The 15,439-nt window shown below is 46.9% G+C and overlaps 1 protein-coding gene across 1 annotated transcript in view; it reads left to right on the forward strand.

Annotated features, from left to right (window-relative positions):
- The first annotated feature begins 558 nt into the window (after window positions 1–558).
- Window positions 559–15,439, forward strand: part of Gxylt2 (glucoside xylosyltransferase 2) — a 94,282-nt gene continuing 79,401 nt past the window's right edge. Inside the window, exon 1 of the mRNA XM_050149342.1 lies at window positions 559–939. Within this exon, the coding sequence (XP_050005299.1) occupies window positions 659–939 (281 nt within the window). The 5' untranslated portion in view covers window positions 559–658. The remainder of the gene's footprint in view (window positions 940–15,439) is intronic.

Here is a 15,439-nt window from a genome sequence, read left to right on the forward strand (position 1 = left end):
TCCAGAGGGGTTATATCCAGCCGTTGTTCAATAGTGCCAAAAATTCTGCCCTGGGTCAAGAGGGACTGGGTTGGTGCCCAAGCCTGCGGGATAGATGGATGAAAACAATGATGGAAACACGTACGGAATAAACAAACGCATGAGGGAACAGGGTGGAGTTGTAGATGGAAGGGGTGAGTGTGCGCAGTGAGGGAGCCGGTGGGACAACGAGTGAGTGGATGGGAGAGGGAGTCCTCAGTGAGTGGATACAGGCTTGAATGGGGGAAGAGACAGCTTGAGGATGACTGGGTGAACTGGAGAGTGAATCTGAGTGCGTGGGTGAGTATGAGTACTCACTGAATGAATGAAGTGAATGAATGAAGGTGTGGCGAGCCTGAGCTACCTGAGGTCTAGGCTCCTGGCTGTCGGTGGTGGGCTGCAGGGCCGCTACTCCACACACTACGGTAGGGAGGGCTGCTCCACCCGAGTCCTCACGGGCCTCCTCCCAGCCCTCCCCCTGCTTCTCATCTCCTCCCCCTCCACCTCCTCCCAGTCCTCCTCCGCAGCCGCCAGCCTAGACCCCAGTCCCGGGCGAGCCAGCTTGGAGCTGCGCACCGCCGCCGCCACGGGCCGCGATGCGCAGAGGGTCCCCGCCGCCCCGGGGCCGCCGCGCCGCACCATGAAGCTCCGCAGTAAGGCGGCAGCGCTGCTTCTCCTGGCGCTGGCCGTGCTGCTGCTGGCGCTGCTGTCCTTGCGCACCCGCCGCGACCCGGAGCCCCCTGGGTTCCCCGCGCTTCCCGAGGCTGCCCCTCAGCGCCGCCACGCGCCAGTCCCCACGCGCCCTCCGGAGCCCCACGCCTTCCCCGGGGTCGCCGGCCGACGCTCCCCTAGGCGCCGGCCCCCGCGTCCGCGCCCCCGAGCCGGCCGCCCGCGCGCCGCCAGCCGCGAGAAGTTGGCGAGGTGAGTCGTGGCAGCCTGGATCCCTCCCATCTGAGGACGAGCGTCTCGCTACCCGCACCGGTGCCAAGTTCAAGGGCGGCTTGGGGCTGGATGGATGGGAGAAGCGGATTCCAAATTTCACCCACTCTTTAACCTCTTTCCACCCCGCGAGACACGCAGACCACCATGGTGACACCCATACCCCTCCATGAAGGAGTGTCAGGGAGAGTGGCTTGTAGATTTCGGGTCGCAAGTGTCAGGGCGAGGCGTCTGGTTGCATTCTTGCAAACATGTGCTCTTTGTTTAATTTTTCAAAAGCCATCGCCAGGCAACTGGAGCTCATTCTCTTGTTTCACGGGAGAATTCAGATCTTGATGGAGTTGGAAAAGTTGGTTGTTGAGCCAGGACTGGCTTGCGTTCTGTGCAAGCTCTGGTACCCGCGTGCTGCCCGAGGAGCGGGCGTCTGGCTCAAATTGATTAGAAAGAAGTTTTGTTCTTGGACAGAGTGGTGCGTGGCATGGGGAAGAGGCAGACTGGGGGTTTCCTGATCTCTGTTGGAGCTGCAGGGTCGCCAAAGGCTCCCGCTGGGAAACCATCTTAACCTTCGACCCTGCCCTCTCCCCACACGAGGCGGTCCACGCGGCTGCCTTTCATCACAGCTTTTTTATCTTTGGTCTTGGCGTTACCGGATGCCCTCAGGTTAGGGATTCGCGTTCTTCTCCTTTGTTGTGGGGACGGTTTTGAACAGTCCCTGAGTCTTGTAGTTGATCTGTTTCCTCTGCTCTTTCTGAGCTGCTGTTTCTAACTGCCTTGCAACGACCGCATTCGCTGGCTCCTTAATTGCTTGAAACAAGTTGAAGAATTCTTTTTTTTTTTTTTACCATAATGACGAAGTCTGGGCGCTTTTTTTTTTAACTGTAGTTAAGAGAAACATGAAACCTTAAGAAGGAGCTGGGTCAGCTTTTCTCTCTCTACTTGCAATAAATGCACATGGATATGTCAGGGAAGATAGTACCCTAGCAATCTCTTAATTTTTATTACTTTTTTATTACTTTGATTGTTTATTTTGAGGGAGGCATGTGTGGAGGTCAAAAGTCCTTGTTCAGAAGTGGTTTTATCTTTCCACTCGGTATGTGCTTGAAAATGAATTCAGGTCCTCAGGCTTGGCAGTAGGCACCTTTACCCTCTGAGGCATCTTGCCACTTCCCGTGGAAGCCCTTAAAGTTCTTAGAACCCTTCTTGAGTTCTGACTATCCACTTTTAAAAAAATCAGGCTATTTTTATTGCATAGTTAGTAGGATTTTTTTCCCCTCCAGTTTGCTGGAGTTTCTTATTTACACTAGATTGTTTCGGAGTTAAACTACAAGTTCATTATGATAAAAGCTGGCATCATTTAACACAAACAGTGTCAACTGCACCGTGTGAAGATAGCTATTAATAATTATACGCACACTGCAAATCCATACAGTAACCCTTTGATAGTGGTCCACAGACTTCCCAGAATTAGAACTGTTGTACAGCATCATGAAAACTTGTTTCAGATGTAGGTTCTCAGACCCCAGCTAGCCCTCCAGAATCGTAAAACGTGGGAGCAGCGTCAGTAATGTGTGTTTTCTCCTCCCTCCTTTGCGCTCTGTGTGCACATACGTGTTTGTGCACATGAAGACCAGAGTGGACATCCAGTGTCTCAATTCTCCCCATCTTTTTTATTATTTTATCTTATTTTGAGACATGGTCTCTCACAGAACCAGGAGCTTGAAGACTTGGCTGCTGGCCAACTCTAGGGAGGCTCCTGTCTCCACCTCCCCAGAGCTGCAATTACAGAAGCTGGGGATCTGAGCCTAGGGCTTCATGCTTGGGCCTGCCCGTGTGTCATCAATGGAGCCATCTCCTCAGCCCTCAGCTTTGCTTTGAGGACACGTCAGAGTGGCAGAGCTGCTCCGTGACGCACCCATGAGTATTATCTGGTTTTAGAGACTCTGAATCAGAAGGGCTGTTTGTGTAGGACTTGCAGGTAAGAGTTAGATGAGGCTAAAGACCAAGGCAGCCTGGGGCTGGGGAGAACCCCACTGAGCCGTGGCTGCCAGGCCACAGTCTTGCCTGCAGTTATCACTGCATGGAAGCTTTTCTAAAGAAGCATCATGGATTCTTGGATGTGTCTCATCCTTCAAGGTGTTAGGAACATTGGGGCAGCATCCTCTTGTCACTATCTGAACAAATTGGCTCTGACTCGCAGGAGATCATGAATAGAATCCCAATGGGCCCTAGAGAGAAGGTATATTGCCTCAGGCAACAGGATCCTGGAAACCATTTTTCTTTTGAACATATCTCCTCGATGATCACAGAAATGATGTCCAATGCCAGAGGAATAAAGAACTAATTCACAAACTCTGAAAAGTGCGAAGAAACTGCCACCAGGCATCTCGGATTCAAATGCATAAACAGTCAGACATTTTCGGGGGGCTGCTTTCTTTCTTTTGCTGCCTTTACACCAAGGGTAACTCAAGGTTCAAAGAGAAGAGGGAGCCAGCAGGCGAGATCCCCACCGACTCCTTTATTGCTTTTCAAACTCTGCCTGGGTGAAATTTTTGTGGTTGAGAAGGAATTTCATCTAGGGAGGGAAGAGAAACCCTTGTGGCTTAATCTTTTTACGTGGCCAGAATCCAGAGGAGATAGAGGCTGCGTGATCTCATGTCTCCTTCGTGGTGAGGGTGAGATTTGTGGTTGTAGTGAGCAGAAAACTTGAGGGTGGATGGGACCCAGCCGGCCACCTGCTGACCACTCAGTGCCCAGGCTGGCCCCCTGAGCCATCTCCTGTAAGAGCAGTTCTGCCACGTCAGTGTGGGGAAGGAGGCCTTCGCCTTTCACATCTTGTTTTCATTTTCAGCACATTTCCATGGGCTTGCCTGGTTAGCAGGCAGACCCTACAATTTTAGAACTAGCCAGTTGTATGCAATCTGTCCTGTGGTGACTTCCTTCTATCTAAACACGAGGCCATGAGGGACAGTCTGGGCTTTCAAGTCACGGATGTAGTCTCAAAGTGGACATCATCCTGGAAGTAACCATCACTGTAGAGCCCAACAAGATGAAATTCGCCTTCTGTTTTGGTTTATTGGTGGTTTGTACCTGGCTGGCTTCCAAAAAGAATTTGAGGTGACTACAGTAAAAGATACATATGTGGGGCTGGAGAGATGGCTCAGAGGTTAAGAGCATTGCCTGCTCCGCCAAAGGTCTTGAGTTCAATTCGCAGCAACCACATGGTGGCTCACAACCATCTTTAATGGGGTCTGGTGCCCTCTTCTGGCCTGCAGGCATACACACAGACAGAACATTGTATGCATAATAAATAAATATTTTAAAAAGATACATATGCAATAAAGTCATTAAAATAGTTGTATAAGAGGGTCATGGAGGGGAGTAATAAGTACTGTTTGCTAAAAATCGAGACCACTATTACTGAAGGAGTAAGTGCTAAATTTAGTTATAAGCTTCCTGGCAGCCAAAGGAAAAAGGGAGCGTGGTGAGCTGCCCAATCTTCGGTGAATGATAAGAACTTCGCTGTTGAATTAGGAGCGGCGGCAGGGCTGCGTCCCCGGCCGCCCGCATGGCTAGCTTATGTCCGAAATAATTACACGGAAACTGTATTCTTTCAAACACTGCCTGGCCCGGCTAGGTCCAGTTTCTTATTGGCTAGCTCTTACATATTGTTCTAACCCATTTCTAATATTCTGTGTAGCCCATGAGCTGGCTTACCAGAGAGGATCTTAACCTGCGTCTGTCTGGAGAGGGAGAATCATGGCGACTCAAACACTAAGCTTCTTTTTCCCAGCATTCTCTTCTGTCTACTCCGCCTACCTAATTTTCTGTCCTATGAGGGCCGAGGCAGTTTCTTTATTATTACAAGACCCACCTCCATCACTTCGCTAAGAGATTTTTTTAAAAAATGAAACTAAATTCTAAAATAAGTGTTTTCCTTGTGAATAGATTTCAGACTTTAGAAGACTGTATTTCTATTTTGCTTCAGAAAACTCTTTGAGCCTTCACGTGGAAAAGGAAGTTTAATGTAGCTGGAGATCAGCAATATAAAAAAGAATAGGGCTGAGTGTCGGGTCGCTGAGCCGAGCGCTTGGCGTGCCGGTGTGAGCACCCGAGTTTGGATCTGCAGAGCTCTGGTCCAGCTGCACACGGTAACTTCTACAATCCCAGCTCTTATATATTGGGATGGGAGGCCAAGAAAGGAGAATCCTCCAGAAACTTAAGGGCTAGCTAGCCTGGCTTATACACCTGGTGGAAAGCGAGGACACTCCCAAGGTTATCCTTCGTCTTTTCTTCATCTATAAAGAAATGAGCAGATGATCCAAAGTTTCCTGAGATCTCTCCCAGCTCTGACGTGATGATCCTGTGATGAGCACATACGCTCATCGGCAAGATTGCGCCCGTCACTGTCACTTGCGAGATCAATTCCACATTCCCTGCACTGTCTCTGATTGCTCAGACTCAGAACCCTCCTTGAACTCTATTCTTTGTCTTCTGGGAGTAGCCTGTTTTTCTCTTAAAATAGGGCTTCTTTCAGAAAAAAAAATGCTGCAGGTATTTATTTTGTGTGTGTATGTGTATGTGCATGAGCTTGTCACATCGTGCACGTGCGGAGGTCAGAGGTCAGAGGACAGCTTGAAGTAGCTGGTTCTCTCCTTCCACCATGAACTCAAGCTGTCGGGTTCAGTGGCAAGCTCCTTGCTCGCTGACTCTCTTGCCAGTCCCGAAAATGTGGTTTTTGAAAAGAACTTGGGCTCCCTCCTGGTCCCGTGATATGCCTCTGTCAATATACTCCACAGTTGTTGGGCAAATGTTTCTGGCACACAGACCGCTAGGCACTTGCTGTGCAGGGGAGAATGGAGTCTCCGCCCTCCTGGCATTTGAAGAGAAAGGAGACAATGGAGAAGCTGCTGGTTGCACTTGGCCACCTCCCCAGCCACCCCAGTGAGAGGAAACACATCCTTGCTCCTCACCAGTTTCCTGCGGTTCCCTTTGATCTTCAAGATGAGTCTCGTCAGAGGGTTCATGCCTGAACAAAGGTCTCAATAAACAGGGATGATGTCATGTAGCAGAATCTATCTGTCACCCTCTCAGAATTAGATGCTGGCCTTAGAGGACAGTCATGACCTCAAGGACTTGAGTGACATGTATGATGTTATGTAGCTGTGAGTCTTGATACTCTTCCCAGCTCATTTTCTAATCGTGTGTAAGCACATGTGAATGTGTGTGTGTGTATTCATGTGCATGTGGTCTAGAGCACATGTGTTAGATAGTTCAAAGACAATTTTATAGACTGGTATTCCCTCCTACCATGTGGGTCCCAAGAATTGAACTCCATTTGTCCAGCTTGGTCACAAGTGCCTTTGCCGAATGTGACATCTTGTGGACCCTAGAACTCAGCTTTGCTGTCTGACACACACCCACTCCCACTCAAGTTAGTCCTATTAGCTCGGCCACAAAACATGCTTCCCACCATCTCTGCCACCTACCTGGGTACTGCTCTCCATCTTCCTTTGGACCACTGCACACGCCTACTCTGATTTGAGTGGGTCTACTCTAGCGCCCTCTATAGTTCATTTTCCATATAGCTGTTGAAATAATCTTGAACAAGTTAGATCAAAGCAGATCACTATGCCAGTTTAAAGCTGTCCAGTGTGTGTGTGTGTGTGTGTGTGTGTGTGTGTGTGTGTGTGTGTTCCCATCACACTAAGAATAAAATTCTTGGGTGGGAGAGATTCGTCAACCTGTAAAAGCATGTTCCTTGAAAGGTTCATGACCTAAATGAGATCTTTTCATGATCCACATAAAATGCATTTCCAGCCATCCTGGGGTGAGATGAGAGATGGAGACAGAATTGCCCAGAAAGTTGAGGACTAGCTAACCTGGTTTATGCAGCAAACCATCAGAAACAAGAGAGAACCTGCCTTGGCAAGATGGGAACCCCCAAAGTTGTCCTCTCGCCCCCACACATGTGCATGCCCCCCCCCATAAATAAATCAACTTTAAGCCCATCTCAGTTTCTCTGAGCCCTGCCCTCATCCCTTTCTGTTCTCCCTCTGTCACTGGACAGCGTTCCTGTTCACATCCTCATCTAGCAAGGGGGGCCTCACTTTCGGGTCTATGTCCCAATGTCCTATTAACAAAGACACCTTCCAATCTGTGCATATCTGGACTTCCTATCCCTCTAGCTCTCCTAGCTCATCCTGGTCCATAGTTTGTTTTCGTTGCATCCAAAGCTGTGCGAGCCCTCTGTTTGATTTACTCCTCCCATCCCAGGTGCACTGCCTGTGTCATTAATCACTTATCCCTGAGTGTTAAGGCAGAGATGACCTCATGGTGGCTACTCCGTGAGTATGTATGGACCGAACTAGAGAACAGAGGCAGGGTCCACCTTGTCCCAGCCAGTACCGAGCTTCTGCGACTTCTAAGATCTTCCACTGCTGGGGTTCAACTCTGTTGATGAAGTCATATTGAGATATTCTTATTAATGTTCATTTAGAGTCCCTGTTCCAGGGTCCCATTCAGCAGACTTCGCTGGATGTTGTCATCTTTTAAAGCTGGACACTGCAGTCGCTTCTTAGACTGCCTATTTCTGACAGGTTTGGCTGGGGCTTGCTTTTAGGTTTTGCCATAGGCATTTAAGGATCTGGCCACCTGGGAAGAACACTGGCTGGTTATTTGGGAAGCTCTCCTTGTCAGAATACTTGAAAAATTTTACTCACGTAAAATATTATAGTCCCAGGTCATGGGGCTCTAGAAGAAAAACCATCTGCACCATAGCGTTTCTCATGTGTGCTCTGTCTACAAGATTCACAACAGGCTGGATGAGGCGGTGCACACCTTGATTCCCAGCACTGATGAGGCAGAGGCAGGCAGATCTCTATGTGTTTAAGGGCAGCCTTTTCTACGTAGATGGCTCTAGGCCAGCCAAGGTTACAACAACAAAAAATGGCAGCAACAACAACAAAAGCCTACTAACTTGGGCTTGGTCACCTGACTGAGATGGCACTTGCTGGGTTTCTGCCCTGGGTGGTCGCCCTGTCCTGTCTCCCTTCCTGTTCTGTATACAGAAAGGAAACATGACCCACAGGTGAGGTGTGTGGAGTTTGCTCTAATCCTGGAAGGCCGAGTGTTGCCATGGCTTACTTGGGGTCCTCCTGCAGGAGATTGGTGTCTCTTCCATTGGTCACTTACTCCCCTGTTCCTCTCAGTCTGGACACAAGACTCTCCATGCTTTCTTTGGGTTGGGCCTTCATGTGGCTGTTCTGTTGCTAAAACTGTTCCCATTTTGTCCACTAGGAGCTCATCCTGTCCTTGACTGCAGGTCCCCTGCATGAATTTTTGGTTTGGCTTTGTATTAGGTGGTCACTCAAGCCTGGGATCTCACATATAATGGGCAAGCGCTCTCCCACTGAGCCACAGACAAGCCTGGTTTTATCTGTAGTTGGGAATTGGGTACTTTACTTCTGGCACTATGGTAACTTGTGTGTGTTAGAGGAGGGGGCAGGAATAGTGCTTGTAACTAGGAGCTGGACACTAGGCATGCTCGCTAATCTTGGAATGCTATGTTCTTAGATGCCTTCAAGCTGAAAGAGCAATCTATATATTATATATATATATATATAATGTGTTTATACTTACCTGCAGATTTGCATACTTCTTAAGTCTTTTCATATATGATCATCAATGTTTACCTTTAGCTAAACATGGGTTCCTACTGATGTCTGCAACTCTAACTTGTGAATCATCCTTGCCTCCTTCTCTCCCATATACAGGAGAGGGGTGCTTTAATTTCCCAGGAGCTCCAGTGGAGTTTCTCTCTCATCCTATTGGCTTTGCTTGATTGCCTGTAATTTGGAGGAAGGGAGTAGGAAGTAATGGAGGATCAGATTCAGGTCAGATCAGCTAGTTGATGTAAGCTAAGCAAGTCTCATCCTTTGAGACTACTTGCGCCCCCTGGGGGAGTGTGTATGGTAGATGTTGTTCTTGGCATCTGTCTTAGTTAGGGTTTCTATTGCTGTGAAGAGGCACCCTGACCATGGCAACTCTTTTTTTTTTTTAATTTATTTATTTATTAAAGATTTCTGTCTCTTCCCCACCGCCGCCTCCCCTTTCCCTCCCCCTCCCCCAATCAAGTCCCCCTCCCTCGTCAGCCCAAAGAGCAATCAGGGTTCCCTGCCCTGTGGGAAGTCCAAGGACCACCCACCTTGGACTAGTAAGGTCTAGTAAGGTGAGCATCCACGAAACTGCCTAGGCTCCCACGAAACCAATAGGTACAGTAGGATCAAAAAACCCATTGCCATTGTTCTTGAGGTCTCAGTAGTCCTCATTGTCCACTATGTTCAGTGAGACCGGTTTTAACCCAGGCTTTTTCAGACCCAGGCCAGCTGGCCTTGGTGAGTTCCCGATAGAACATCCCCATTGTCTCAGTGTATGGGTGCACCCCTCGCGGTCCTGAGTTCCTTGCTTGTGCTCTCTGTCCTTCTGCTCCTGATTTGGACCTTGAGATTTCAGTTCGGTGCTCCATTGTGGGTCTCTGTCTCTGTCTCCTTTCATCGCCTGATGAAGGTTAATATTCAGGAGGATGCCTATATGATTTTCTTTGGGTTCTCCTTCTTATTTAGCTTCTCTAAGAACCCGAATTATAGGCTCAATGTCCTTTATTTATGGCTAGAAACCAAATATGAGTGAGTACATCCCATGTTCCTCTTTTTGGGTCTGGCTTACCTCACTCAGGATGGTGTTTTCTATTTCCATCCATTTGCCTGCAAACTTCAAGAAGTCCTTGTTTTTTACTGCTGAGTAGTACTCTAATATGTATATATTCCATACTTTCTTCATCCATTCTTCAATTGAAGGGCATCTAGGTTGTTTCCAGGTTCTGGCTATTACAAACAATGCTGCTATAAACATAGTAGAGCATATACTTTTGTTGTGTGATAAGGCCTCTCTTGGGTATATTCCCAAGAGTGGTATTGCTGGGTCCATGGGTAGGTTGATCCCGAATTTCCTGAGAAACCTCCACACTGCTTTCCAGAGTGGTTGCACAAGTTTGCATTCCCACCAGCAATGGATGAGTGTACCCCTTTCTTCACAACCTCTCCAGCAAAGGCTATCATTGGTGTTTTTGATTTTCGCCATTCTGACAGGTGTAAGATGGTATCTTAAAGTTGTCTTGATTTGCATTTCCCTGATCGCTAAGGAAGTTGAGCATGACCTTAGGTGTCTTTTGGCCATTTGAACTTCTTCTGTTGAGAGATCTCTGTTCAACTCAGTGCCCCATTTTATAATTGGTTGATTAGCCTTTTAAGGTCTAGTTTCTTGAGTTCTTTATATATTTTGGAGATCAGACCTTTGTCAGTTGCGGGGTTGGTGAAGATCTTCTCCCAGTCAGTGGGTTGCCTTTCTGTCTTAGCAACAGTGTCCTTTGCTTTACAGAAGCTTCTCAGTCTCAGGAGGTCCCATTTATTCAATGAGGCCCTTACTGTCTGTGCTGCTGGGGTTATACGTAGGAAGTGGTCTCCTGTGCCCACGCATTGTAGAGTACTTCCCACTTTCTCTTCAATCACGTTCAGTGTGTTTGGACTGATATTGAGGTCTTTCACCCACTTGGACTTGAGTTTTGTGCATGGTGATAGATATGGGTCTATTTTCATTCTTCTACAGATTGACATCCAGTTTTGCATGGCAACTCTTATAAAGGAAAGCATTTAATTGGGCTTGACTTACAGTTCAGAGATTTAGTCCATTATCATCATGGCGAGAAGCATGGTGGCATGTAGGCAGACATGGTCCTGGAGAAGCAGCTGTGAGTTCAACATCTGGATCTGCAGGCAGCAGAAAGAGAATGAGTCACACTAGGCCTGGCTTGAGTTTCTGAAACCTCAAAGCTCCACCCCCCACCCTGTGACACATTTCCCCCAACAATGCCACACCTACTTCATCAAGGCCACTTGTCCCAATAGTGCCCATTCCTATGAGATAGTGACCATTTTCATCCAAACTATCATAGCATTTGATTTCCATTTCCTCAGTACCTCCGCAATTATTGTGTGAGCCACACTCCACAGATGAGGTAAGCCCAGATGGCAGCCCATTCTTTCTGAAGTGTAAGCTTTGTGTATCCAGGACCAAGCACACCAATCCCTTCATTTCTCTTGCTACAGCTACTTTGCCCAAAAGGATCAACTTACAACATTGGACAGAAGACTCCATCTTCTAGATCTAACTAGAGGAACAGCCCCAAGTGCTCCTGAGGAAATCAGCTGTAGGACAAAAGCTTCATGAGGGGCAGTAGAGAAAGGAAAAGAAGGTGCTATGTTGGTTAGATTTTTCATTGTTGTGACAAGAAGCAACTAGAGTGAGTGTTTCATTTGGCTCACAGTTTGAGGGTACAGTCCATCATGGTGGTGAAGTCACTGTAGCAGGAGACGGAGACAGATGATCACACAGCAGCAGTCAAGAAGCAGAGAGCTGAATACTGATGCTCAGCTCACTCTCTCCTCTTGATGCAGTCCAGGACTGCAGACAGTGGAATGGTGCCGCCCACACTTAGGGTGGCTCTTTGCCCTTCAGTTAGGCTAGAAACTCCATTACGGATATACACAGATGTTTGTTCCATGATGACCCTAGCTCCTGTCATGTTTACAATCAGTATTAACCATCATAGATTAGTATTGAGTACTTGGAGAACACTGGCAAGTCTCAGAATCAACAGAGAGATTCATCCAGCCTCGGCTCCTCCTGTGACACCTGCTAGAGCTGCAATCTCTCCTATTTACATCTGGAGTCATCTTATCTGAACTAGGTTTTCCTAATCAAAATCTTGGAGTCATTGATGGAGCAAAGAAGGGGTGGTTTCAGGACAAAAGGGAATGGTTTCAGGGTACACAGGAAGTAAGAGTGTGCTATGCCATGGCAGCCACTTTGTATGCTTGATTGCATACCAAGCTGTAGGCGATTTATAGGTAGGTAACCTCTGACCCACTGAGAAATCTGGACTGCATTGAGAGGGTATAGGAACCCACATGGGGTGGAGATGCGAGACAACACAGCGGCCAGAGGCACTGGACTGGGATGAGGAGGGAGCAGCTGTGGTTCCAAGGTCATCTCTATCTTCCACCCACAGCTCTGTCCCAACCTTTCTAGCTTCCAGAACCTAGTAAACTCCCCTGTTCTCTGGATCTGGTTTGGGTTGTGTGTCTATCACTTACCCCCAAATAAACACAGCTACCTCGGACTCGCAGCACCTGTTCTTACCACCTTTACTAAGTGCAGTCAACACTGGGCAAATTCACTCCTCCCCACACATACACAGGCACACTTGTCTGGGAGAAAACTTGATCACTGTTTTATTTTTCTAAAGAACCTTTTTGTTTTCATCTATAATGAAATAAATAGACAAAATTTTGCAGTGCCTGTACCTGTATTTCATCCCAATGTAAAAATTAAACAAAAGATGAAAATTTTATTGATGATAAAGTTCATTTTCTATTTTTCTAGAATACTTCCCAGCATTTAGCTAATTTCAGATTACGAAGTTCTGAAAACTATGGCCTGGGAAATAGTTGTTTTCTTGACTTGGTTCCTTATTGGTTGCTTTCCTTGTTGCAGCAATAAAAAAAAAATAGTTACAAAAAAGCCCTACCTAAGGAAGGGTTCCCTGTGGCTCACAGTTGGAGGGTACCAGTCCGTCCTCCTGAGACAGCTGATCACACTCCATCCGCAGTCAGGAAGCAGAGACGGATGCTGGTGCTCAGCTCACTTTCTCCATTTTATTCAGTCCAGCACCTCAACCCAAGGGGTAATGTCCCCTACATCATAGGTAGATAGGTCTTTCCACTTCATTTAAGCCTTTCTGGTAATACCCGCACAGACGCATCCACATGTATGTTTCCAGTCAAGCTGGCAGTAAAGAGCATCCTTATTGAAATCTCCTGATTTTGTCACAGCAGAGTGGCTTCAGTGTGTTCTAAATGTGACTCTTATTTGATACCATGACGGCTAATACACGAAATATTGCGATCTTCTAGCAGAAATGCATATTGTACCATATGAGACCCACATCTTCCATAAGACATAAAGAATGCATTATCAAAATTATGACTTCTGAATCTGTGGATTCGGAAACTGAAGTCTGGAGAAGTCAGATAAGGATTGATGTAGAGCATCTGGTACAGCGCTCACTCACAGCCCTCCTCAGGGTATTTTGTTGTCCTAGGGCACTATCCCTGCCCACCACTCGTAGGGAGTTAAGCCATAAACTGAACCCAGATGCCTCCTGTGTGATTTTGAATACATCAATCTTAAGGAAACCTTGGCTTTCTCACAGGCTCACTGGTAAAATGAGATTATGCAAGTGAAGTGCCAGAATAAGGCACGAAGTATCAGCATAGAACATGAAGTACCAGCATAGGACACGAAGTGCCAACATAGGGCACAAAGTACCAACATAGGACACGAAGTACCAGCATAGGACACGAAGTGCCAACATAGGGCACAAAGTACCAACATAGGACACGAAGTACCAGCATAGGACACGAAGTACCATCATAGAACATGAAGTACCAGCATAGGACACGAAGTACCAGCATAGGACATGAAGTACCAGCATAGGACACGAACTACCAGCATAGGACACGAAGTACCAGCATAGGTCGTGTGGCACAAGGAACTGAGAGTGCTTGTGAGGGCTCAGAGGCACATTCGAGCAGACTCTTTTGAAGGGGGAAGAGTTCAGACTTGAGGACACTGAGACTTGCCTTCCATGTGTATGAATGGTCGCAAGGCCCTGTCTCTTGACTGATGTCTGATAGAGTGGAGGAGACAGAACCCTTCATTCTGACTCCTGGAGAGTTTCATATCTGGTATCCTGGCCAACTAGAACTTTGATGTCTCTTCAAGGACACAGAATCAGTTGGTTTAATCTTAAGAAAGTAGGGTGTGGGCTACATATTCCCTGAGAATTAAGCAGTGTCCTTGGGAGCCTCCATGCAGGATTTTGTCCCTGATATATCTCCTCAGGGTCCGTGGCTGTGATGTGACACAGGCCTTTGTGTTCTATTTCTTTCCTCTCATTTTTCTGAGAACTTCAAGTTCTTAACGTTGTCAGACTAGTGACCCTAAAGTTATACACATTCAAGTAATCAATTTTTTATCGACAGAGAGAATGGGTTAATGGAAACCCGGGTCATTTTCTGAGAATTTTATGAAGCACGCCCGCCCTTTAATTTGCTTTACAACATATTAGAGCTTGTATGCCGAACTGTCTCCCAGCCTGGTTTGGGCACGAATACAACATATTTAGAGAAACACGAGAATGTCTGATAAAGATAATATTTAACTATAATCATGATGTGTCGGGGACCATCCTCGACAAAAATACCACTTGCCATGGTAGGGACATGGGGATCAGAAACACAAGAAAAGAGTATGAAGATGCAAAAATAATAAAAGAGAAACATAGAATAGTATCAGGAGGGAGTTCCAGTGAATACTGAAGTTGCCCACATTTAATTTCTTATTGCTTAAAATGCCCTAACCCCAAAAGGTAGACGTAAGATAAAAAAAAAAACTGCATTAACATGATACAAGGAGATGAACACACCAACTGAATGTCGGGTCCTACATCCATAATTAAACATTCTGTTTCTAGGACAAAACAAGTCATAATCACACCCTAGACCAAAACATTCTGTGGGCAAACCATTCTGTTGGTGGAATCCAATGTTTTCTCCTTAGGGGAATTGGAACCTTAGTTGGATCCTTAGACTTTTGTTTGAGGTAGAAACATATCTACTTCTCTATTCCTGAAAATGCAAGGTCTGGATGTTAGCCACTTCTGTTGACAATAACCTTGAGAGAGCAGAAGTCTCTGCTCTATGTCTGGGTTGGACCTTTGTTTGAGGTAGAAACAGACAATAAACTTGAAGGGATAGAGGTAAGGTCCAACTCTCTGACCTTTGGTCAATGTGGAAATAGGCTCACATTTTTGGGTCTCCACAATGATGATAATGACTACTTCATCCTTACTTTATGCACAGAACTGAGCCAGGCATGCGGCACATGCCTGTAATCCCAGCACTAGAGTGAACAGGAGAGACAAAGAGAGACAAATGGAGAGAGAGAACACCAGTCATGTATGGTACTATTGTAGTTAACTTTCTTCTGCATGATAAAACACTGACCAAACAAAGGGAGAAAAAGTTTATTTAGTTTACAGGTCACATCCACCATCAAGGGAAGCCAAGGCAGGACCTGGAGGGAGGAACTGAAACAGAGGCCAAAAAGAAATACTGCTGACTGGTTTGTCCTTTGTAGTTTGCTTGGCTGGCTCTCTTATACAACCCAAGGCCACCTGCCCAGGAGTGGCCCCACCACAGTGGGCAGGGAGTGGGCCCACCATATCAATCATTAAGAAAGCACCCCCAGAGTCATGCCCATGGGTCAGTCCAAGGGAACTGATTCCTTAGTTCAGATTCCCTCC

This window comes from Alexandromys fortis, unplaced genomic scaffold (genome assembly GCF_014885135.2).
Source record: "Alexandromys fortis isolate MF-2015 unplaced genomic scaffold, M_Fortis_MF-2015_v1.1 scaffold_48, whole genome shotgun sequence".
Taxonomy (NCBI): Eukaryota; Metazoa; Chordata; class Mammalia; order Rodentia; family Cricetidae; genus Alexandromys; species Alexandromys fortis.